A 25,694-nucleotide genomic window follows, 5' to 3' on the forward strand; every position below is an offset into this window, starting at 1 on the left:
GCCTGGGTAATTTTTTACAACATTATCCCTTGCACTCACTTCTGTTCCGACTTTTCCCCTCCCTCCTTGCACCCCCTCCCCCAGATGGCAAGCAGTCCTGTACATGTTAAATATGTCACAGTATATCCTAGATACAATATATGTGTGCAGAACTGAAGAGTTCTCTTGTTGCACAGGAAGAATTGGTTGAATAACTTTTTTCAATGAGAAAAGATTTTGCTGTGATGGACAGATATTCTTATATTTAGGAAATAATCTATATAATGGAGAGAATGCTTGCTCAGGAATTAGTAGACCTGATCCTACCACTTAATAATCTTGTGTGTGTTTTTATTTTAAACCCTCTGAACCTCAGTTTCTTCATTTGCTGTTTATTTTTTAAGGCATGATATCTATACTCAGGCTCATCTCATAGGGTCACTGCAATTATGATTTGAAAGTCTTTGTAAGATGAAAAACATTGCTCAATTGTAGATACTTTGAAACTTTTTAAGTGGTTTATGTATTCATATAAATATTAGTTAGTATTATTTCATAGTGCTATATTTCACTTGGATTTAACATGTTTAATTTCAGGATTTGTGTTACAAAAGAAGAACTTTGGGCAGAAGGTATTAAGTATACTTGACGCCAATTCTAAGAAAATGGAAGAGCTGGACAATCCTCAGGAAATCTTTAGGATCCTAGTAGATTTGGTGAGTATCTTTAGTTTCTTTTTTTGAGAAGTTAAGGACTTATTCAACTTCTTGTAACTTCCCCATGCAGATCTTATGTTCCAGCCAACCAACCTTATCTGCTTGTTGTCTTATTCTTTAAAGCAATTTGCGTATCACCGTCTTCATGTCCATAATACCATTCAACTATTGGAATACCTCTGACAGTCCATCAATTCATGTCCTTACCTAAAAAATTGGAGAGCTCACAGAGCTCTGGTCTGTTTATATTTATCATCCTCTTCAAAACCAGGCTCAGAATATGTTTCCTTAGACATCTTCCTTGATTTGTGCCACGCAGTTCTGATTACTCCCTTTATTCAGTGCTCTATTGAAACATATATATTCTGATCATATTAAAGGCATGAATAAATGCATATGGCATTTTGGTCTGTGTATATTCTATCTTTCCAGTTTCACTGCATAAAACTGAAGAACTTTGCTGTCCACTTATTTTTAACCGCAATTAAAGTTTGTATAACGTGGTTAATTACTAAAAGTTTGACACTGGAGAATTAATGACTGAGTAGTATGGTACAACAACCTTTTGTATGTGTGTATGTACCATTTTGGAATATATTTATATACCATCCACCAAAGCAGTCCTGTCAAACTCAAATAGAAAGAGGGTCACAAATCCGTGCATAATGATTCATGCAGGCTGCATTTACTTAATTTTGTGTTTTAGTTATATTATTATATATTTCCCAATTACATTTTAATCTGGCTTGGACCACCTTTGGGAATGTTGCAGGTCACATATGATTGGAACCCTTTGTATGTTAGACACTTTTGCACCAAAAGATGTTTTAATATTTGATTAAGTAAAGAAATAATCCAGTAGGCCATTCCATGGCCATCCCAGCAAATTATCATTGTTTTTATCAGATCTTTGAATAGTTTGAGCACAAGCAAAGCAATGAATTACTCATTTATCCTCTAATGACAAGGCTGTCTATATGTAGAGAGCCCCATATTAATTAAATAGTGAGCTCCTTGAAAATACGAACTGGTTTATTTAGTACAATGCCTGGCACATTGTAGACAATTAAAAGCTGGTTAATTGACTGCAAGACATATCCTTGGAAGGTTGGCCATCAATCAATAGGAAGAAAGTGATGAAATTACAGATGTTCCAAAATGTCAAAATCAGTCTTGATAGTCCTTATCTTAGCTATGCTTTTTTTCCCCCCCATACTTGCAGTTAAATGATAAAGAAGAAGCTTTAGCTCATCAGAGAAAAGTTAGTTACATGCTGGCTCGGGAACTAGAAGAAAAAGATGCTGAAAAGAAGAATAAAGACCATCAACATATGAAAGAGGATTCTCTATCTGAAAACTACTCACCTCCAAATCCAGATCCCTCTAGTTTGTTTGATTGTGAATGTTCAAATGTCCACATTCTTAATTGTAGGAATTGTGTTTGTTCCGTCCCTAATCAAAAAATAGATACAACTTCCACAGGAACACTTCAAAAATCACATTCCTTGCCATCAAGGATCAGATTTTTTGAAGAAACAGAATGAAATTAGAACTGAAAGTGGTTTGTAACACCGTTTTAAAAATAAGATTTTGTGCTTCTTACTGTGTCACAAGAAGTTTTGTGTCTATCTTGCACTTTCTGAGCCTTCCTGATTTTAAAACAATAATTTGACCAAACTTCGTGGAAATGGTGCATTTTTTCTATAATTTAATATTATGACAAAAATATGTGCTTTAAAATTTTTTAGCATAGTATTTAATTTGCTTTTTATTTGTTAAAATACCAAAACCAAGCACAAAATGATTTAGGAAGAAAATAGAGACAGAATTATTCAATTAGATTACATAACAGGACCCTGGGTTGGTTAAAGAAGTCATGGAATCATTTTTAAAATGTTACTCTAAAAAACCATTTCATCTAACTAATCCTTCCAATACAACATATTAACCATGAGCTGCTGAAACTGTTTTTAATCTTGGCTTTTTCAATGAATGTGAAAAGTTATTTTATGTGAAAAGTTAAGAACTAAACGTTCTAGTTTTCAGTCTAGAGTTTCAGATGATAAAATGTTGCCTTTGTTGGTTTCTTTGGACAGAATGTACAAAGAATCGATTGCTTTTTACTTCATGGGATGGCAGGTTTAGTTCTGGAAGAGTCCTCAGAAATCATCTAATTTCTCTTCCTCCTTTCATACATACGGAAACAAACGCAGAGAAAAGTGCACACAGTAAGGAACAGAACTCTGGTTTATACTCAAGTTTTTGGACACCAGTCTTTTTTACTATATTACTGCTTCTTGATGATCTCATTTGTATATTTTATATACCTCAGTGGCTCAAACAAAATAGGTTCTCCTAAGAACTATGGAGACTGAATCCAGATTGAAGCATATTATTTTAATCTTTTTTTGTTTGTTTTGTTTTGTTTTTTTCTTATGGTTTTTCCCTTTTGTTCTGATTTTTCTTTTCCAAGATGATTCATAAGGAAATATGTTAAAAATGAATGTATAACCTAATAAAAATTGTTCTTCTAAGTTATAGCTTAGGGATTTTATTATATTATTATTATAAGAAATAGAAGTCAATTCATATTCCAAGGATAAGAAAAAGGTCTGGATAAAATTATCCAAAATATTTTTTGGAGGGCTAGCTAAGAATTGAAAACAAGTTGATGCACATCAACTGAGGAATAACTAAACAAACTGGTATAAGAATGTAACCAAATATTACTATGCTGTAAGAAATGATGTGTGTGATGAATACAGAGAAGTTTGGAAAGATCTATACTTATATAATAAGATTTATTTGTGAAGAATGATGAAGTAATAACTAAACTAATTAATGGATTTTTCTCTTATAGCAAAGTTTTTCAAATCTCTGAAACTTTTTTACTGCTAGATTTTAGTTTTGCAGGTTATAATCAAACCAATAAATTACCATGTTAGAGAAGACTAATTTTAGGTACAGACAGATTTCAGGAGATGATAGAAGACAGAAAGCCTGGCATGCTATTACATAGACTCATAATGAGTTGAACATAATTGAAAGACTGTTCAATATCAGACCTTAAACTATATTATAAGGTGAGCATTGTTGAAATATGAAATGGTTAATTTATATTACTTTAAATTAAAATTTTATTGAAAAAATAAAAACTATGTAGTCAAAAATAGAAAGAATGAAGAAAAATAAAAAAAATGTTGCATAGATAATCTCTCATATAGGATGTGATTGGGATGGAATATGGCTATGGTATAGGAAATGATGAGCTGGTTTATTTAGAAAAACATGGAAAGATTTGGACTTATGAATGTAGATACTATCCACTTTCAGAGAAACAGATGACAAGTGCAAATAAGTATAGTATAGTCTTACATATATGTATATGAGTGTCTGTATACATATGTATGTTTATGGATATCTATGTATATGTATATATACATATATATATTCATGCTTAATTGTAGTCTTCTTTAGAGTGGGGAAAGAAAGGAAAAATAAATAATAAGTGCACAACAAAGAACAAAGGAAAACCTACAAGGAAGTAAAGAAAAGCTGGGCAGCTTTAAAAACAAGGTCATATATTTATTATATAGGTTTTCTTGAAATTGAAATTTATTGTTTTATATTGAATTTTCCCATGTTCTGCTATATATGTGACAATTGTTTTTTTCTTTTCTTATTTTGTATTTAAATTTAAAATAAATAAAAAATTACACCTCTCCAAAAACACCAAAAACAAAAAATTAAGACTAGCTGAAGGAGAGGGAGAAGGAAGAAGACTATCAAACAAGAAGAGGTAATTGGGATGAGGGGAAGGGAAGCCAGTGAGCCATCTTAAAAGAAAGATTAAAGTAATTAAAGGAAATAATACTGTGTCTGCAGCAGAAGAAGGAACTTAAAACTGAAAAGCTTCTGATTAGACAATAATAATATATCTAGGATTAGAAGGGAATTGGTCAAATAGAGAAAATCTTTGTACAACTTTCTCTGATAAGAGTTTGGTATTCAAACTATATAATCAATTAAATACATATAAAACTAACTAATAATCATTCTCCCAATGGGGGGGGGAGGGAATGGTCAAAAGATATGAACAATAGTTCTCAAAAGAATTGCATAGTTTTCACAATGATGTCAAAAAAAAAAAAAAGCTCCAAATCACTAATAATAAGAGAAATGTCAATAAAATAACCCTGTATTTCAGCTCATGCTCTGAAAATTGACCCCAGAAAGTTAACATTTAATGTTGGAGGGGTTGTAGCAAGATAGGTACACTAATACATTGTTGGTAGAGCTATGAAATGGTACAATTATTTGCAAAAGCAATTTGGAATTATGCAAATAAAATGATTATAATGTCTATTCCTTTTGAACCAGAAACTGCATTGCTGAGTTTATATTCCAAGGAAGCAATGTTAGAAAGTCCCCATAAAATTATCCCAAATATTTATAACAGCATTTTTTTATAATAGCTAGTGTTGAAAACAAAGTAGATGTCCATCAATTGGGGAATGATTAAACAAATTGTGGTGCAAGAATGTGGTTTTGTTGTTGTTGTTGTTTTGTTTTTGAAAGGCAATTGGGATTAGGTGACTTGTCCAATGTCATACAGTACGTCTTAAGTCTCTGAATTTGAATTCAGGTCTTCTTAACTCCAGGATGCTCTATCCACTTCACCATCTAGCTGTCCCACAAACATTGCTATGCTGTATGAAGTGATGTACATGATGAATATAGAGAAGTATGGGAAGATCTATATCAGTGGTTTTCAAAGTATAGTCTAGAGAATCCTGGGGATCTCTGAAACCCTTTTAGAGAGTCTACAAATTCAAAAATAGTTTTTATTTCGGTATGGTAAATGTCTATAAATATAACCCAGATAAACAAAAATGCTTTGGAGGGATCCTCAATAATTTTTAATAGGATAAAGATACTGAAAACAAAAGTTTGAGAACCACTGATCTATATGAACTGATGCAAAGTAAGGTAAGTAGAGCAAAGATAACAATATACATAGTAACTACAAAAATGTAAATGGAAAGGACAAACCAAAAAAAAAAAAAAATCAAAAGAAAATGATAATATGATGTTCAAGAAGGATTCAAATGAACATGACTAAGAAGATAGTCCCAATCTACCTCTTCATGAAAGTAGAAAGCCCACAGGTGTTACACATTGTTTATATTTTGGGTTTTTTTTCCCTATATATTAATCAGGCAATGCAGTCTTTTTTTTTTTCTTTTCCAAAAATTTGTATCCATCATTATGGGATGCCTCTCTGAGGGGAGGGAATTACAAGGAATTTTATTGTGATATAAGAAACAGAAAATAAAAATTTTTTTTAAAAAAAAGTTTGAATTGGAACAGAAACTTTGGGAGGTCTATTACCCATCCAGAGGAAGACCCTGAGGGAGTATCCATCCATATCAGGAGTTATTTTTTAGCTTTCCACAAGGATTTCATTGATCCTGAAAGCATAGCCAGTTCTTGAGGTCTGGCCCAACTTTTGCTATTGAACCGGGGGAGAGAGGTCATTGAATTCTGACCTCAAAATCCAACAGTGACAGCCTTATGATTATTTAATCAATTAGCCTAGACTAAGAGAAAGGACTAAGAAGTAGAGGCAGTTAGGTGGTTCGGTGGAGTCAGGAAGAATTGGTCTCAGACACTTAGCTGTGTGATCCTAGGCAAATCACTTGACTCTTTGCCTCAGTTTCCATATCTATAAAATGAACTGGAGAAGGAAATCACACCAGTATCTTTGTCAAAAGAAATTCCAAATGGGGTCATGAAGAGTCAAACTGAGCAACAAGGGAAAGAAATCTCTAAGAAATCAAATAAGAAATTACTCAATTGAGCCAGATATTGTAGATAGGATTACCACATTTAAGTGACCAGGCAGGAAATAGGAAAACAAGATGATTGCAGTTGCCCAAAGACTCTAGAGAAAGTTACTACACAGGAGAGTAATTGAGACCCATAGGATTATGATGGTTGTTTCATAACTTATGGGCTGCACTTGAGTTTCTTCTTTGCCATATTGACATTGTTGTGGTCCTAGACTTCCTCAAATATTTTGTCTTTTTGATCACAATCTTATTCCATATAAATAAGCTTGTCTTCACCCTGATTTTTTTCTTTTTTTCTATCAGTAGTATTTTGTTTTCCAAATATATGTAAAGATCATTTTCTGCATTCATTTTTATGATATTTTGTATTCCAAATTGTTCTCCCTTCCTCCTTTCTTTTCCCCTTTGCCAAGACAGCAAGCAATCTGATATAGTTTATGCATGTACAGTACCTTTAAACATATTTTCATATTTTTGATGTGCAAGAAAAATCAAATGAAAAGGGGAAAAAAAAACCTGGGAAAGAAAAAAAAAAACCCAACAAATAAAAAAGGCTTCACCCTGATCTTTAAGCCAAATAAAAATTTATTAGACTTTTTCTCCACACATTTCCACTCCATTGTAAAAAATTCATATCTGGCACTTGACCAAGAGTCTGCTCTGCATTCTCTTTGCAAACGATTATTGATGTCTGTACTTTTCCAAAGATAGAAAAGTATGATTGGAGGCTTGAAATGGCATATGTGCCTGTACAGTCCCATCCTAGGTCTTCTTGGAGATAAAATGTATTTTTCCATTTGTTTGGAATGTTGATCTAGTTGTTGATTTTTCAGTCCAGAACAAAGCAGGGTAGAGAGGGTTTGGAAATAAGGGTCTGGAAATTGATGGTCTAGTCCTTCTTCCTCCTGGACTTCTCAAAGCAATATATGTCAGGTCAGAAAATAATTATAACTACATTGACTTTGGGCTTTGTCCATTGAGAACAACATTGACTAAAATTGATTTCTGTGTTTGTGTGTATGTGTGTTTCTCCTTTGTTTTGTTTGCTGTTTGCTTGAGTGGAAATGTGTGTACTATGTGCATTGTGATTGTGGTATTTTTGTAATATGGGGAGAAATACTCCAGGAATCCAGAAAAATGTCTGCTTTAGGAACCTCCAGGATTTTCTCAATAGGTGAGCAATTTGTTCTCTGTACTTTGTAATCATTTGAGAGTTAAATGGTAAAATAGAAATCCATGAAATATCAAGAATTGTTTTAGCCTAATTTGATTTTTACCAATTCCCTCTCTTTCATAGTCTTTACTATCAATCAGCTGCTGAGGTTCCTTTAGAATATTCCTGGGTTTCAGAAGGATTAAGGAGTTGGTTAAAAAAGAAAAATTCAATGTGTTTAAAAAATAAATGTATTTTAAATAAAACTATATATGTATGTATATGAATGTAAACTACACAAGTAGGATGTAAAGTTTTGAATGGCATAAGCAAATGCCATTGTTTGGTTCAGCAAGCATCTCATTACTTGCTTGAAGAATCTAAACCATAAATTTTCTAGATGGTTAATTTTCTTTTCTTATCAAAAAAGAAAAGAATGAATTTGTAGAATCTGAATATTATAGACACCAACTTCTATTTTGGTCAAGAAATTGTTATGATATACATGTTGTAGTTCTTTCAGCACTTGACACAATCACCTGTGCTCTGTTTTGTTGTCTTTATACTCTGTAAAAACTTTTATGTGTTTTATAGAATCTATTGCTTAGATTTTTTGAAAGTTTCTGAGGCACTGATAGCTCTTTCCAGAAACTGGAGTGGCTTATCTATAATAATGATCTTACCTATATCTCTTCTTTACATATGATATATTTCATAAGAATTGTCAACTACAGTAATTTTTCTCTCATTAATTTCAAAACAAAAAAATTTCTCTTTATCATATAAATGACTTGCTATAGCCTGGCAAATGTATGTGAAGTACTCAAATGAAGTAGTTTCTCCTCCTTTTGTCCCAAAGTGAAAGGAAAATCTTCCAGAGAAGGCTATACCAGGTCCACGATATATTGGTAAGAAACTACTAAACCTGTAGTTCACAAGCCTCTTTCACTGTATTTACTCTTTAGAGTCAAAGGTAGCTCAAGCTCAAACAGTTTAAGACAAAAACATTTCTCTTGATAAAATGAAATGGTAATAAAAGGAGCTATAAAAAAATTTCCCTTAGAAAATCTAGGCTAGGTTTTCACAAATACATGCACTAGCAGTGGTAAGAGTATATCCAGAAGACATGTGCAGGGGCATATATATTGAGTAGATACTCCATGGTATCTTCAGGTATTGAGACTGGTCTTCTTCTTTAGGTTTCTCTCTGTCCCTGCCTTCCCTTCCTCCCCCCTTCCTCTTTTCTTTCATCTCTCTTTCCCTCTCTCTCTTCCTGTAACTACCTACTTACCTATGTACCTACCTATCTCTCTTGCTATCTAAGCATACATGTAATTGTATATTTATGTGTGTATGCGTTTATGCATTTCTTTTTTTAAATTATAGCTTCTTATTTACAAGTTATATGCATGGATAATTTTTCAGCATTGACAATTATAAAACCTTTTGTTCCAATTTTCCCCTCCTTTTCCCCATCCCCTCCCCAAGATGGAAGGTAGACCAATACATGTTAAATATGTTAAAGTATATGTTAAATACAATATATGTATATATGTCCATACAGTTATTTTGCTGTACAAAAAGAATCAGACTTTGAAATAATATATAATTAACCTATAAAGGAAATAAAAAATGCAGGTGGACAAAAATAGAGGGACTGGGAATTCTATGTAGTGGTTCATAGTCTTCTCCCAGAGTTCTTTCCCTGGGTGTAGCTGGTTCAGTTCATTACTGCTCTATTGGAACTGATTTGGTTCATCTCATTGCTGTAGTTGGCCACGTCCATCAGAATTGATCCTCATATAGTATTGTTGTTGAAGTATATAATGATCTCCTGGTCCTGCTCATTTCACTCAACATCAGTTCATGTGAGTCTCTCCAGGCCTCTCTGAAATCATCCTGTTGGTCATTTCTTGCAGAACAATAATATTCCATAACATCTACATACCATAACTTAATCAGCCATTCTCCAATTGATGGGCATCCACTCGGTTTCCAGTTTCTGGCCACTACAAAGGGGGCTGCCACAAACATTAGTGCACATACAATCCCTTTCCCTTCTTTAGTATTTCTTTGGGATATAAGCCCAAAAGAAACATTGCTGGATCAAAGGGTATGCGCAGTTTGATAACTTTTTGAGCATAATTCCAAATTGCTCTCCAGAATGGCAGGATGTAGTCACAATTTCACCAACAATGTATCAGTGTCCCAATTTTTTCACATCCCCTCCAACATTCCGCATTATCTTTCCCTGTCATTCTAGCTGTTTATACATTTCTTGATGTGGGTCTGCTGAATACTACTATACTGAATGCTACAAAACACAGCCCCATTGAATGAATATATGTTACTTAGGAATTGTTAGTTATAATATTTTTTCTCTTGTCAACTTCAGAACGGAGAGAAATTTTTCTGTAGTATATAAACTATGGTATACTTAGTATATAAACTAGGTAAATATTTGACTTGCTAAAGCTTGGCAAATGCATATGAAATACTTGGGTGAATCACATTCTTCTCCTTTATCCCAGATTTAGAGCTAAAGAGCCCTTTAAAATCATCTAGTTCAACCCTTTCATTATAGATGAAGAATCTGAATATGGAGCCTTAATTCCAGCTTCTGGTTTGAACTGTTCTTTGGCTATAGTAATATCTCTTCCTCATTTAATCCAAAGCCAGAGGCTTTTTAAATAGCTCCTTTAGAAAATCAGCTACCCTAACCACGAACCAACAAAAACATTCTCTAGAGAGGAAAATTTTGACTTTTTTGACCCTATGGAATGTGTCTTGCTCAATTGAGTATTAACTATACAGGCTTCTCATTTCCAATGAGATGCTCAGTCCCTGGTGCCAAGTCCATTAGAACAGAAAGCAGAGACAAACCTAGTTAAGTAGTTAATGCCTTCTGATGTTCTGTTTTAGGATTCAAATATCTGATCTAGTGGCTTTCATGGACCACCTTATTCTTGGTTATAACAAGCATTCTCTGTACTTCCTGATTTTAATCTGTAAAGGTTAGATTATACTCAGTCATTATTCACAAAGAAATTACTTGCCCAGTAACTGTCAAACAGTTACGAGGTTCAGGGTTTCCTAATTTCTCAATTCTAGCTCTCCCATGTAGAAGACTGAGTGGGAGAAAAGCACAAAGAAAAACTAAACCTAGGTGAAGGGATGGAAAACTTTAGTTCTCTTAGTAGTTTAGCATTATTCCTGCTTTTTTATATATAGGAACAACTGACAAAGTATAAAAATGGTTTGAGTCTAAACTTATGAATACATTTTAGATAAAAAGAAAAATTTCTTTACAAAGATCATTTCTTGTTTTCCTTATTTATTTTCTGTTTTCTCTACTAACTGAAATACACAAAGTGTCTATTTCATTCTTATGTTCTCTGTACCATTTTCTTTTGAAAGCAAAAGCATTTGTATATCATAGCCAAATGTGTATTTTCTCATTCTAAAACCAAGAAACACATTTTCTTTTAACAATAGCATTGAAAATAAAGTAAGAACAACTGGAAAATATCAATTACTCATGAGGAGGCAGAGCTAATATAATAAAAATGATAATTCTACCTAACTTAATCTACTTATTCAGTGCCATACTAATCAAATGGCCAGAAATTATTTTATAGAGCTAGGAAAAAAAATAATGAAATTTATCCAAAAGAACAAAAGGTCAAGAATATCAAGAGAATTAAAAAATCTATATTATAAAACAGCAATCATCAAAACTAATTTGATACTGGCTAAAAAAAGAATGGTGGACTAGTGGAATAGGTTTGGTATATAAGATACAATAGTGGGACAAGAACCCACTATTTAACAAAAATTGTTGGAGAAACTGGAAAATAGTGTGGCAGAAACTTGTCATTGACCAACATCTCATTCCCTATATCAAGATAAGGTCAAAATGGATTTGTGATTTAGACATAAATATTGATACTATAGGGAACTTAGGAGAGCAAGTAATAGTTTACCTGGGAGATCTTTGGAGAATGGAGGAATTTGTGACCAAACAAGAACTAGAGAACATTATAAAATGCAAAAAGGATAATTTTGATTACATTAAATTAAAAAAAACACAAAATGTTATTTAAAATATAAAAAATAGCATTGTAATTTGTTATCCAAAGGATAGGTTGCTTTCATTTCTATTAGATCTTCATCAGAGGATGTATACTCCATATATAGTTTTTAAATACCCACATGTTTATACCTCTTATCATATAAATTGTAGAACAGATAGATCTTCCTGAGAGTCATTCAGTTCCCCAGAAAGATATTGTTATTCCCAAGAATTCTTTATGCTATAATGCTGAAATTAAAGAATTCATATCCTGAGTTGAATAGGACCTGGAAGAAAGTCATTGAGGGAGAATACAGTATGGTGAAAGGCAACCCATTCCACTTAATTCTTAAGGGTATTCTGATTTAGGGACTGGTCATGAATATACATCCTTTTACTTGAATTCTTCTGTTAGTATTAATAATACTTGGCACAGTACTTAGCTCATAGAAGATGCTTAATAAATGCTTGTTGACTGACTGTTAAAAAAAAAGATCTAGACCCTTTTTGGTCCAATCTTCTATATTTGTAAGCAAATAATGTGTTTAGAAATATTAATACTGTGAAAATGTGAATGTATTTATTTAAGGCTGTCTAGGTCAGTCATTGCTCCTCTGCTACCACTGTCCAACTCCAAGTTCTTAGTTCTGCCATTGTCCCAAGTCCCTTTGCTATCCTATACCAATTTAAAATTAATTCCCCCTTCTTTTCTCCTTAGAATTCAAGTTCTTCTACTCCAATAGCATACTAGCATTTTTGTAGTTCTGTTATTTCAGTCATATTTGATTCTTTGTGACCCTGCTTGGGGTTTTCTAGGCAAAGATACTGAAGTGATTCATAATTTCCTTCTCCAGATCATTTTTCATATGAGGAAACTGAGGCAAACAGGGTTAATGACTTGCCCAGGGTCACACAATAACTCATAACTTCACCCTAGAAGAGAAGATTAAGACCATCTCTGGTAAAGTATTTGATGGATCCTTATCTTTATATCAACATATTACTTTACTTACATCTTTCCTCTCATCCTCTATTCTTAGGGGAACTTTTTTCTCTTCCAGTTAAAATTATTTCTTCAACCTATACTCTGGATCTCATCTTTTCCAAAGTTCTTCTTTAAGACTTTAATCCCGTAACTATAACCTTTTTAATATGTCTTTCTTTTTATAGTTTTCCTTTATTTCTTCCATTATAGATCTACTATTCCCTTTCCAACTCTTTGAAATCTAGCTTCCCTCCCTACCATGCCATTGAAATTGTTTTTATGATGGTTGTCAATGACTGCTTACTCTCTAAATGTAATCTTCTTAAATCTCAGTAATTATCCCTAATTTATAGTATTTAGCATTGTTAATTATTTGACTATTTTGACACTACCTTTCTGGTTCTCTTTCTTCTTTTTTTTATTAAAGCTTTTTATTTACAAGATATATGCCTGGGTAATTTTTCACATTGACCCTTGCAAAACCTTCTGTTCCAACTTTTCCCCTCCTTCCTCTCGCCCCCACCCTTAGATGGCAGGTAGTTCAATACATGTTAAATATGTTAAAGTATATGTTAAATACAATATATATATATACACATTTATACAGTTATCTTGCTGTACAAGAAAAATCAGATTTAGAAAGAAGGTAAAAATAACCTGAGAAGGAAAACAAAAATGCAAGCGGACAAAAACAGAAGGAGTGGAAATGTTATGTTGTGGTTCACCCTCATTTCCCACTGTCCTCTCTTTGGGTATGTAATGCCGGAGAAACTGAGGCAGGAGAGAGATTAGAGAGTTTTAATGGGAGAGTAAGATTGACTGGACAGGACTCTCGTCTCAGATTATCCAGTCAGACAGAGATAAGTATACTGGGATCAAGGAATCCATATTGGTCCCAGGGCTGGAGGACCCAAAGAATTCAGCGTCCAGCATACAGCTGCCAGACGCCATTCTCCAGCAATGAATGGAGGAACCCCAACTTCTTAAATACCTTTTTGGAGACAAAGAAGAGAAAGGGAGGGAAAGTTTTTTTATCAGGGAGGAGAAGCCATAAAACCTAAAAATTCCAGAGACAAAGAAGTAAAGATATCATGGGTTAATCTTGGAATATTCTAAAGGAATATTGTAAATCCCTAAAAGAGTCAGGAGAGCTACTCTTTTATCTTGCTAATTTATAACCCAAGAGCGAATAATCCTTAGTTTTACTGGGTCAGAGACAGAACAGTTAAGGTAACTGAGACAGGGAAACTGAGTCAGGACAGTTAAAGAAAACTGTGGCATAACAGGTATAGCTGGTTCTCTTCATTACTCAACAATCGGAATTGGTTTGAATAATCTCATTGTTGGAGAGTCACAACTTTCGGAATTAATCATCATATAGTATTGTTGTTGTGTATAATGATTGTTGAAGTGTATAATGATCTCCTGGTCCTGCTCATTTCACTCAGCATCAGTTCATGTAAATCTCTCCAGGCCTTTCTAAAATCATCCTACTGGACAATAATATTCCATAACATTCATATACCACAATTTATTCAGCCATTCTCCAATTGATGGGCATCCATTCAATTTCCAGTTTCTAGTTACTACAAACAGGGCTGCCACAAACATTTTGGCACATGTGGGTCACTTTCCCTTCTTTTAAGATCTCTTTGGGATATAAGCCCAGTAGAAACACTGCTGGATCAAAGGGTATGCACAGTTTGATAACTTTTTGAGCATAGTTCCAAATTGCTCTCCAGAATGGCTGGATGTATTCACAATTCCACCAACAATGTATCAGTGTTCTGGTTCTCTTTCTACCTAATTGTTCTTCTGATGTCTCCTGTCAAAGCACATAATATTAAATCCTCAGTTGCTTTAAAAAAAATTAAGAAAAAATCTTTAGTAGTGTCCTGATCTAAAATTCTTTTTTTCCCCTAGTAAATTTATTTATTTTTAATACACATTGTTTTATGAATCCTATTGGGAGAGAAAAATCAGAGCAAAAAGGAGATAAAAAATAGAAAAAAGAAGTGAATGTAGCGTGTGTTGATTTACATTCAGTCTCCTTAGGTTTTTTTTCTAGATGCAAATTTTTTCTATTCAAAGCATTTTCTGTTCAAAGTCTATTGAATTTGCTTTGATGGTCTAAAATTCTTGATCTCTTTTGACTGCAAAGCCTAGTCAGCTTTTCTAGAATAAAAGATTTCAGTTTTCAGAGATTAATCTTAAATCTATCATACTAGATTATTAGAATTTATCTGCTTTATAGGGATGTCTTTTTAATATAATTAAAAGTGTGTGGTTCAGGCACCATTTTATTAAAAAAAAAAGCTGAAGAGATCTCTAGAAGCAAAGCAAAGTTTATTATACGTTCTCTCGAGAATCGGGCGTCCCACCCATGGAGCAGACAATTGAAGGGAGGAGGCACAGTAGGGGGCAGGGTCAACACTTTTAATCCCTAACGTAAATACCTGGCTTCCCACCACTGACCCTCATCCTTATTGGCTGAGGATTTTACCTTCTAAACGCAGAACTACTGAAGAAATTGAACTTGACCAATAAGTACATAGTTGCCCATATTTGACCAAAACAGAAAGACACTGATGTCATAGGAGGATAACAAGGGGACTTAAGTATGCCCTTGACTTAATGCTTAAAGTCCTTCAGGCCTACTCAAACTTTGAAATAGATGAAGTCTTACTCGATTTTTATAACTGTCTTAAAAGATCTCACCTCATCTTGTTCAAAAGTTATTCTGTTATTTGCCTTTGAAGATATTAAAAGTGGAATTGTTTAGAAAAAACAATTGAAGAAGGGGTAGATGGCTTCAGGAAGTTATTTTCTCCAATTGGCATACTAGCATTTTTTTTTTTTTTTTTGGCTATTTTTCAGTCCTTTCCATCATGTACAATACTTTTGTGATCCCATTTGGGGTTTACTTAGCAAAGATACTGAAGTGGTTTGCTATTTCCTTCTCCAGCTCATTTTACAGATGAAATGGAAGTAAAGACAGTTAACTAGTAAATATCTGAGGCAAGATTTAAACTCAGGAAGGTGAGTTTTCCTGAATTTAGGCCCAGCCTACTCTCCACTGTGCCACTAGTTGCCTTTAATTCTGTGTCCTTCTTTTACCTGGTCCCTGCTAATTGCCTTCTAATCATGAGGCTGCCATTGTTTGGGTCTTAGGGTCAGAGCCTAAGTAACACCTGTTTCTCCTCTTTTTAGGTAGGAAATGAACTCAGATCTTCCGTGCCAGAGACCATGCTCTTCCAAGACCATGTCCTTGAACACTGCCAGAGGCCATGTCCTTGGACGCAGGAGACAAAGAGCTAAGAAGAGCAGCAAACACCCTAAATTCCTGAGATTAGATAATGTGTGTCCCAAGAAATCGGTCATCTCCGCCCAAGATCTAGATAACAGTATACTCTAGGATTTCCGCCACACCTATGGTCTGACATTCTTCTCATTGTAACCCCCCACTCAGAAATCCTATTTAATTAAACTCTCTTCATTCATTAAACAGAGACATTCACCATCTTAAAGCTTGAGTTGCCTCTCTGTCTCTCCGATTCCATTCCAAAGCACGTGGTGCTTTACAGACTGATTGTCTTACAGAGCCTTTGCTCCCCCTCGGCCCTGGTTCCCTTCGATGACCCACTGTTGATGTCCTGCCGGACAGGACAACTGGCGCCCAACGTGGGGCTCTAAGTGGACCTCGGCCCGACATCGCCCCCGAGCATTCCGGGAGAGAATTCACGGTCTCTACGGAACCCCATAAGGGTAGAGGTAAGTTTTAGCGATTGTCGGTAATATGGGATCGTATTTATCTAAAGAACAAATATTCCTTAAAGATCTTAAAGGAAATCTTAAGGAAAGAGGCATAAAAGTAAAAAAGAAGGACCTTATAAAATTCTTTATATACATAGATAAGGTCCGTCCTTGGTTTATTGTAAATGGCCCTGAAATACACCCCGGGAAATGGCAGAAGGTTGGCCGAGACCTAAAACGAGAAGGGCCAAACATTGTAAATGTTTTCCCCCTCTGGGCATTAATTAATGAAGTCATTGAAGGAGCCTCTAACAACGGCAAGGTTCGGCAATTACCCCCGGGTCCTCAGATAACTTGGGAAGACGCTGAGGGAAATACGGGCACTGTCCGCCCTTACATAGTTCCTAATCTACCTATTAACCTATGGGGAAGAGATATTCTCTCACAAATGGGTATTATTATGTACAGCCCCAATTCTGTAGTCACAAGACAAATGCTAAGCCAGGGTTTTCTCCCTCAACAAGGATTAGGGAAAAATAACCAAGGTATCAATCAGCCTTTACAAGTACAGCCGTACCCTGGCCGTGCTGGCCTTGGTTTTCAGAACCATTTTTTATAAGGGCCACTGGTCCGCCCAGCCTGCAGGCGGACAAGATCAAAACACTCCAGTCTGGTTTGACCAGTGGCCCCTTTCCAAAGAAAATATGTTGCGCCGTCCATAGATCATTTTCGCTTGAAATACCCCAAACCTGCCACTAGACCTTAACCCTAATTTCATTTAGGTACCCCAAAGCTAGACCCCAACATTTGGTTCCCTGACGAAATAAACACCGGAAGCTAGATAATTTGGCGATCAAACTGGACCCCGACCTTTTCGGGGCACACTCAGAACCAATCTGGGTTTTGAGCTGTTCAAGCAGTATTCTTCCGGGAAGAATCTGCGTTCTTTCTTTGGTCTCACTCTATCTCTAAAGGTAGTGGGGAGAATATCTGTGTTCCGTCTCACCCTACTTTGATCTAGACACTCCCCTGCCTCTAAAGTCTTTTCCTGGAGCAGATGCTTTGCTTGAAGAAACTCCCACTAACCAAATCCTTTGGAGAGAGAAAGGCCCTTCCTTTGCATCTCAATGCATTTCTAATCTTTTTTTCCTGTCACCAGATAGTCCTGCTCTCCAGCAGGAACTGTTGAGACACGAGAGGAAGTGTCTCTTTAACACCACCCCAGACCAAAGAGTGGTCATGTAGCCGTTCTGGGGACCTTACCCTTCTCGGGGGTCCCAGGCCAGCGCTCTCTTTGCTCTGTTCTGGGGAGATAGCCGGAGAAACGTAAGAGGAGCTGTGTTTGAGCCCTTCTCCCATGCCACTGTTAAATGCAATGGAGTTTCTAATGGTCAGGCTGTAGCCACGAGGAGAAAGGTCACTGAATTGGGGTGAGTTTAGAGAATGTCTCTGCCCACGGCAGCTACTCCCTGGACAGGGGTAAGCAGTCTTCCCTTCAGGTTTTGCTCTCCCAGTAAGATTTGGGGACTTAGATGAGCTGCCCTGCCTTCAAGTTCCAGCGTGGAATCGCCAGAGGAGCCCTCGCCATTCAAGACGCACTGCGCTGGGTAAGATGGCATCTCTTCCTCCCCAACCCTCGTTCTGGCCTCTCCTCCCCCTTCTTCCATGGAGTGGGGAGTGTAGAACTCGAGGCCTGGTTGGGACCTCTCCCATGTGGCTTGGCAACCTGCCATTTAAATGCTCCTATCCTGTCCCCTTCTTGGGGTTACTGTACAGTGGGGAGATTGGGGACTCAATCTTAATCTTCTCAAATCTCCGGAAAGGTTGTCACCAACTTTTAAAATAGAAATTTGCTAGCAATTTGGACAAGTGAGCCGTGCCCCTTCCAGACCTTTACCTGGCTCTTAAAGCCGCAGCTTCCAGCCCTCAGGAAGTGTCCTCGTCCCATATATTTTAAACGGGACTCAGTTTCCCTGATTTGGTCATCTTGTGTTAATTGTAGAAGCCTCAGAATTACGCTTTCGCATACTCACAAGGCTGTCTACAAAGACGGGATTTTAAACTGCTCTTGGGTTTTTTTTCTTAGCCTCAGGGCACTACTTAAAACTTTTTTAGCTGCTTGTGGAGAGATAACCTAGGTAAACCAGGCTAGGTCTGTTTGTCTCACACTTTCCTACCTAACCCTACAGGTGGGAACTCTTTTGCTCCTAATTTTCTTAGTCCTAAAACCTTTTGCTCTTAGTACACTCGGTTCTGGTTCTATTCTTTTCTGGATTGGCGTTCTATGTCCCTGCCAACAAAGGATTTTTTCCTGGGCTCCAACCCTGGCCAGGTTGCAGCTTCAAGAAAGACCTTTGGAATGATGGCTGGGGAATAAAATTTTAGGTCAAGGCAAATTAAATTCTTTAGAAGATGGCTTTTTATTTCCTTTCTCCCCTCATTCCTTGACTGCAGCAAGAAATGAGTAAATGAGAGAAACTGAAGCCATTTAAGAATTCGGTGAATACCCTTAGGAAAGAAGTCTGCTTTTCCTGTGTGCTTTTCTATGTTCTCTAGACTTGTTCCCTGTTTTCCCTCCTCCATTCTTTGAGAAGTTACTGAGGGACTAAGATGGGATAGTTTACCTTCCTACTTAGATGGTGTGTTTTATAGAGGTATTGGGTAATTTGTAACTGAGTTATGCCTTAAAATTTGTCATCTCTGATGGGCAATTGTAAGTTATATGAAGTTTGGTTCAGTTACTTGTGAACTTCAAGATCTGTGTAATGTTAAATTTAAAACTATCTACTTAGATAAGAAAAATAGCTGTATAAGTTGTAAACCCTTTACTGTGATTCTTGAACTAGATTTTATCTGAAGTCCTAGATTAATGATAACTGATGTAGAAGATAAAAATCTTTTGGGACTGCAGCTAATATTTGCTGGGAGTTTTGAGTTCAGGTGTGATTGCATAGACCAGAAGTAGAACTGCCTTAAATAACTATTTTAATTTGTGGCCACACTATGATTGTTGCTAAGCTTTTTCCTGGGGCTAGCGTTTCTTTATCTAAAGGTTTACTTCGCCCAAGTACTTGGGGCCGCTCCCACCTTGCCTTTTGAGAAAGATGACCGGCCTTTTACACTGTATGTTGATGGAAGGCAGGGCTAGGCCCCTGAATTGCGGCTCAAATGCCCGGGCTAATTTGAGCTCGCTGGGAAACTCTTGCAGTCTTGGGGGGATTTGTCGCTCATAGGACTCTGTGAGGCCCTGAGTCTTAAACTCTAGGTCTCTGGACAGGTAGGCTTGGCTAGGCCTTCTAGGGTGACTGGAGTCAATTGGCGACAATTGGTGTGTTTGGATGTTTTTGGAATTTAGATTCTGTCCAAATCCAATGGGTGTGGCCCAGTCCCAGCCAGCCCTCGCGGAGAGAAATGAGAAATATGATCAGAGAATACCGGTAGATAGTCCCTTGGGAAACAAATTAAGTAATTGGAACAAACTGCCAAAATATAAAGGAAAAAGCAAGAAAAAGATAAGGTATTGCTGCTTTGTCTGGGGTGACAAAGACATTGGTGGAGGCACTATTTGGCCTAAATTTGGCTCCCTTGAAGATTGGGTGTGCCAAATACTGAATTTGTGGGTTAATAACAAAGAACCTGTTAATCCAGAGGAGGTTCTATATGCAGGACTATGACTTTCCGGGGCTTCTATAATGTTGAGTAAGAGTCCAAGTGTAAAGGACACGAAGGAGGAAACTTTAAAGACCCAGCAATGGGACCCATTGTTATCTCTCCCTCCTCCATACTTATCCCCACCCCCAGAAGAAGCCATGGTTTTAGGAAAGGGAAGGTGAGGACTTAATCCCATCAGCTCCTCTGGGGCCCCTCAGGGTACAGGAGGATTTAATTCGATTGACCCCACCTGGACTCCAAAAAGAATCATTCTCCTCTTTAAGGAAGGAATTAGATCAAATTCATAGAAATATCCGAAATTATCCTTTGCCGGGAACTAAAACCCCAAGTCCTAAATTATATCCCTTAAGAGAGGTTCCTTCGGCCCAAGGAGGTATAGGATTTGTGAATGCTCCTCTGAGCACCACAGAAGTCAGGGCCTTTAAGAAGGAAATGAGGTCCTTGATAGAAGACCCCACTGGGCTAACAGAACAGTTTGATCAATTCATTGGAATTTGTCTCCTAGGACCTAACATGCTTCCTCCCAAACAGCTTGAAGGCGTTTGCAACCACACCATACCTGTCAACCTGACGTGGCAATATGTGGCCGCTCCTGACGGCTCTTATTTTGCCTGCTCTGCTGGCCTTACTACATTTCTGGATGCCCGATCTTTTATCAAAAAACGCGATTACTGCGTTTCTGTCTTTCTCTTCCCTCATATTAATATACACCAGGCCGATGATTTCCTTGATATCTGGGAAAGAAAAAGTACCGGCAATTTCAGGACCAAGAGGGAACCCCTTACTGAATTAACCCTGACCGTCCTCCTTGGCCTAGGAGCGGTAGGAACGGGGACGGGTATAGCCTCCCTCATACAAAATGATAAACAATATTCCCAATTGAGCGCTGCTATAGATAAGGATTTACAGGAATTGCAAGCAGGACCTAAACACCTTAAAGACTCAATAGCATCCTTAGCTGAAGTCGTGCTGCAAAACAGAAGAGGCTTAGACCTTTTCTTCTTACAACAAGGAGGTCTTTGTGCAGCCCTCAAGGAGGAATGCTGCTTTTATTCAGATAAACTTGGCCTTGTTGAAAACAGTCTACCAAAAGTTAGGGACAGTCTGGAAAAAAGAAAACAGGAAAGAGTAAAAAATGAATCCTGGCATAAGAACTGGTTCTCCACTTCCCCCTTGCTATCCACTTTTCTCCCTAGTATTCTCGACCCTCTTGTGGGACTCCTTCTCCTCCTTTTGGCCCTTGGGCCTTTAATAAACTAACCACTTTCGTTAAATCTAAAGTAGATTCTGCGATCACAAAAAGACACATCTTTTATCATCAGTTACGAGATCAAGACACCTTGGAACCTGAAGAGAAGATCGAACCACTCAAATTCACTGAACAGCTCCTGAAACAGACAGGGTGTCAACGATTGAGAAAATTGTTGTTCTCATGTTTTAAAAAAAAAAAAAAAAAATCTTGAATGTCATGGAATCGGTATAACTGTGTAGTCTGTCATATATGTTCCATGTTCTGTGTGGTTTGTCTGTTATGTTGTTGTTTGGAAAACAACGTTGCAACTGTACATAGTAAATTGGAGCTCCATGTCTGTTTCTGTGTGTCTGTGTTAAAAGTTAGTAAGCTTGTAAGAGATAAGGATTCAGCCTCTGTGTTGCAGACTTAGAAAATATCAAGAAGTTTGAAAAATCTCTCTCTCTCTCTCTCTCTCTCTCTCTCTCTCTCCTCTCTCTCTCTCTCTGTCTGTCTCTGGCTGACTGCAGCAGCCTGTGAGAAAAAGGAAAAGAAAGAAAAAAAATAGATTGAAAGGGATTTGAAAGTTTGGAAAGTTAATATACAGCAGGTGCTAACATTTAAAGGAAAGGAGATTGTTTAAGTATGTAGTCAGAAGGAAAGAGAAAGTTGGAAATGGGTGGATTTGGGAAGAAACCTGATATTGGGAAACTGATGGGTTAAATCTTGAAAAGGATCCCCATGTAGGAAATTGAGTGGGGAACCTGAGGGAAGTTTTTTCTAGGGGGTCAGGAGTGGGGGAAGGATGGCCATATGGAATCTTCTCCGCCCCTCACCCCGCTGAATATGTTCCTGCCGTTTTCTTAACTGATTACAGCCAGTGCAGCAAACTGTGATTTTTAAGGACATATTTTTAGGTTAATTGATTGAATATTTGTTTCTTGATACATAAATTTTTTTGGTTAAAAGAAAATGGTCGTAAATGTGATCCATACTTTGGTCTGAGTATTTCTAAAAGTTTAATTGCTATGTTAAAAAAAACCCTTGAATTCTTTTATGTGGAATTGGGTGTTTTGTATAAGTTTAAATTGATTGTATTGGGTCATCCTGAGGTTATTTAAAGGGCCTCTTTGTCCTTTTGAAAATGTTTGTTATGGACAATATGCAATTGGAGATATTTATCTATGTATTGGGTATTTTAAAAGCAAAATGATTTGTATGTATAATGTTCACTCATGTAACATCTACCTAGATATGATAATTGTTCTAAGTTGTGAACTTACTGAGGTGAAATTTCTTTCTGTTATGATATTTGTTATTGGAGGTAAAATTTTTTGGGCTTAGAGTTAATTAGTTAATGCTATTTGGGAGTTTTAAAGCTCCACCCTCTGACAGTTACTGGGACAATTGATTGATAAGCTGTTAAAACTCAACTGCTTATGTTATGTTATAGTTATGTTCTTGAATTTTTCCTTCTGTAACTGATCTCTCTGATCAGAGCAATGGTCAATAGAATTGTTAATGCAATTCAATTATGTCATGCCTTGCTATTTTCAGTCTGGTCATATGTAATCATTGTATCCTAAATGCTTGGGCAACTATTTCGCCTAGTCAACTGTCTGTTACTGGATATTTGTGTTTTGTTCCTTTAAGGTTTCTACATGATAAGTGGACAATTAACAAGGGTCTGTAAGACTGCAGCCGTTTGCTTGGCCTGTAAAGCAAACTCGTCTCGTCACATAGGAAATTGCTGGCCAATCCATTTTGGCCTCCTCATGTTTTGCAACAGTCTGGTGAACTGAGTCTTTCTATCTGAGACTGATCCAATCTTTATGTGTTAGATTTGTGTTTTTGTTCTAGATTTTGGTCAAATTACAGATATTGACTTGCTTCTGGAACCTGGATCAGCTTTGATCAGCTTTGATTGCCAGCATGACACACCCACTCTGCAAGGAATGAGAGCCTCCTATCACTTCACAGCCTGAAGCAGCAGTTTTAAAATGAGACCATGGACTTGACCCTGCATCGACTGTACTTTGGACTGATATGAGGGACCTTGGGAATGGTTGATGACTGACTGTTAAACCTTACCTGGATCATCTATTACTGTGTGTTTAAGACTTGGGATGGGATTTGTTAAAACTGTAATTGCTGTTATGTTTGAGGGCTTTGAAGGAAATACTACTGTATTAGTCTGTTATGTATAGGGATTTTTGATTTGCTCTTGGGACTTATTTGGGAATGGTCATTTGAAAAGGGGAGGTAGAGATAGAACATTGGGGAAACTGGTATATTTTTTCAATATACCTGAAAGAATGGGAACTCTTAGCTCCTATTCACTTTGCCTTAAGCACTTTTGCCCCACCTCCTCCTCATATCCATACAAGGTCTGGTCTCAGGTAGTGCCCCCCTCCCGCATTCAGTAAATAAGCTGTGGGTGAGCCAATGACGGGATTATTGTGGCCCCATATTTCAGGATCATCATACCCTCTGGCTGCAGGAACACCCAATGACGGGATTATTGTGGGCCCGTTTTCCAGAAGCACACCCTGGAAGTTTGATGCTGGGGTGCTGGGACGGATGCCGCCCACATAGCCTAAGACAGGGGTCCTGCCCTTCTCTGGCCTTCTAAGGTCGGATTACTTGGGTACTGAATGTGGATGCCGGCCACATAGCCTAAGACAGGCCTCCCACCTATTTAATAATAAGGAAAGGGGGATATGCCAGAGACCATGCTCTTCCAAGACCATGTCCTTGAACACTGCCAGAGGCCATGTCCTTGGACGCAGGAGACAAAGAGCTAAGAAGAGCAGCAAACACCCTAAATTCCTGAGATTAGATAATGTGTGTCCCAAGAAATCGGTCATCTCCGCCCAAGATCTAGATAACAGTATACTCTAGGATTTCCGCCACACCTATGGTCTGACATTCTTCTCATTGTAACCCCCCACTCAGAAATCCTATTTAATTAAACTCTCTTCATTCATTAAACAGAGACATTCACCATCTTAAAGCTTGAGTTGCCTCTCTGTCTCTCCGATTCCATTCCAAAGCACGTGGTGCTTTACAGACTGATTGTCTTACAGAGCCTTTGCTCCCCCTCGGCCCTGGTTCCCTTCGATGACCCACTGTTGATGTCCTGCCGGACAGGACACTTCCGGACTCCAGAACTGAAGCACTTAGCTGTCCTCTATTAGAATAAACATTATTATTGTTCTATTTGGTAAATCAATGATTCCCCCCTACACCCCCCAGCAACTTAAATTATACTTCTTAGTTCTTTTATTCCACTTTGCTAAGGAATTTATTTTTTTCTCACCATTGCTATGAAATGGAAATTGGTCTTTGCTTGAGTAGGAGAAGGTATTTTAATTAGTGGGGAGAGTTCTGCTCAATTGCATCCCTTGATGAGGTCTAGATTTGGGGTACCTAAATTGTTATGCCACAGTTTTCCTTAACTGTCCTGACTCAGTTTCCCTGTCTCAGTTTCCTTAACTGTTCCGTCTCTGACCCAGTAAAACTAAGGATTATTCGCTCTCGGGTTATGAATTAGCAAGATAAAAGAGTAGATCTCCTGACTCTTTTAGGGATTTACAATATTCCTTTAGAATATTCCAAGATCAACCCATGATATCTTTACTTCTTTGTCTCTGGAATTTTTAGGTTTTATGGCTTCCCCTCCCTGATAAAAACTTTCCCTCCCTTTCTCTTTTTTGTCTCCAAAAAGGTATTTAAGAAATTGGGGTTCCTCCATTCATTGCTGGAGAATGGCGTCTGGCAGCTGTATGCTGGACGCTGGATTCTTTGGGTCCTCCAGCCCTGGGACCAATATGGATTCCTTGGTCCCAGTGTACTTATCTCTGTCTGACTGGATAATCTGAAACGAGAGTCCTGTCCAGTCAATCTTACTCTCCCATTAATAAAATATTAAAAACTCTCTAATCTCTCTCCTGCCTCAGTTTCTCCGGCATTACAAAATGAAATTAGGGTTTGAGGTCTAGTGGCAGGTTTGGGGTACAGGGAGTCAAATAGAGCTCCCCTGCAACCTCTTTGGATTCAGTGCAAGTGATGAGGGATAGATATGGGGTGCCTAAATGAAATTAGGGTTTAATTGAGGTCTAGCAGCAGGTTTGGGGTACAGGGAGTCAAATAAGAGTTCCCCTGTACTCCCATTGGATTTGGCGCAAGGATATCGAGTTAAATGAAGTCTAGTGGTGGCGCAAGAGTCCCCAATAAAAGCATTTATTGGCCCCAAAAGCTAGATTGATAAAAGAGGTTTATT

The 25,694-nt window shown here is 37.1% G+C and overlaps 1 protein-coding gene across 5 annotated transcripts in view; it reads left to right on the top strand.

Moving 5' to 3' along the window:
* CCDC125 (coiled-coil domain containing 125) overlaps nt 1–16,283 on the top strand; it is an 80,181-nt gene extending 63,898 nt beyond the window's left edge. For 3 of the 5 annotated variants that reach the window (XM_051992663.1, XM_051992681.1, XM_051992673.1), the window contains 2 exons: nt 577–695; nt 1,918–2,883. In XM_051992663.1, coding sequence (XP_051848623.1) covers nt 577–695; nt 1,918–2,238 — 440 coding nt within the window. In that variant the 3' untranslated portion in view covers nt 2,239–2,883. Of the gene's footprint in view, nt 1–576; nt 696–1,917; nt 5,236–12,625; nt 12,733–15,966 lie in introns of those variants that run through there. The other 2 variants (XM_051992700.1, XM_051992690.1) reach the window with 2 other exon arrangements.
* Nucleotides 16,284–25,694: the final 9,411 nt, after the last annotated feature.

The sequence above is a fragment of the Antechinus flavipes genome, chromosome 1, assembly GCF_016432865.1.
Source record: "Antechinus flavipes isolate AdamAnt ecotype Samford, QLD, Australia chromosome 1, AdamAnt_v2, whole genome shotgun sequence".
Classification (NCBI taxonomy): Eukaryota; Metazoa; Chordata; class Mammalia; order Dasyuromorphia; family Dasyuridae; genus Antechinus; species Antechinus flavipes.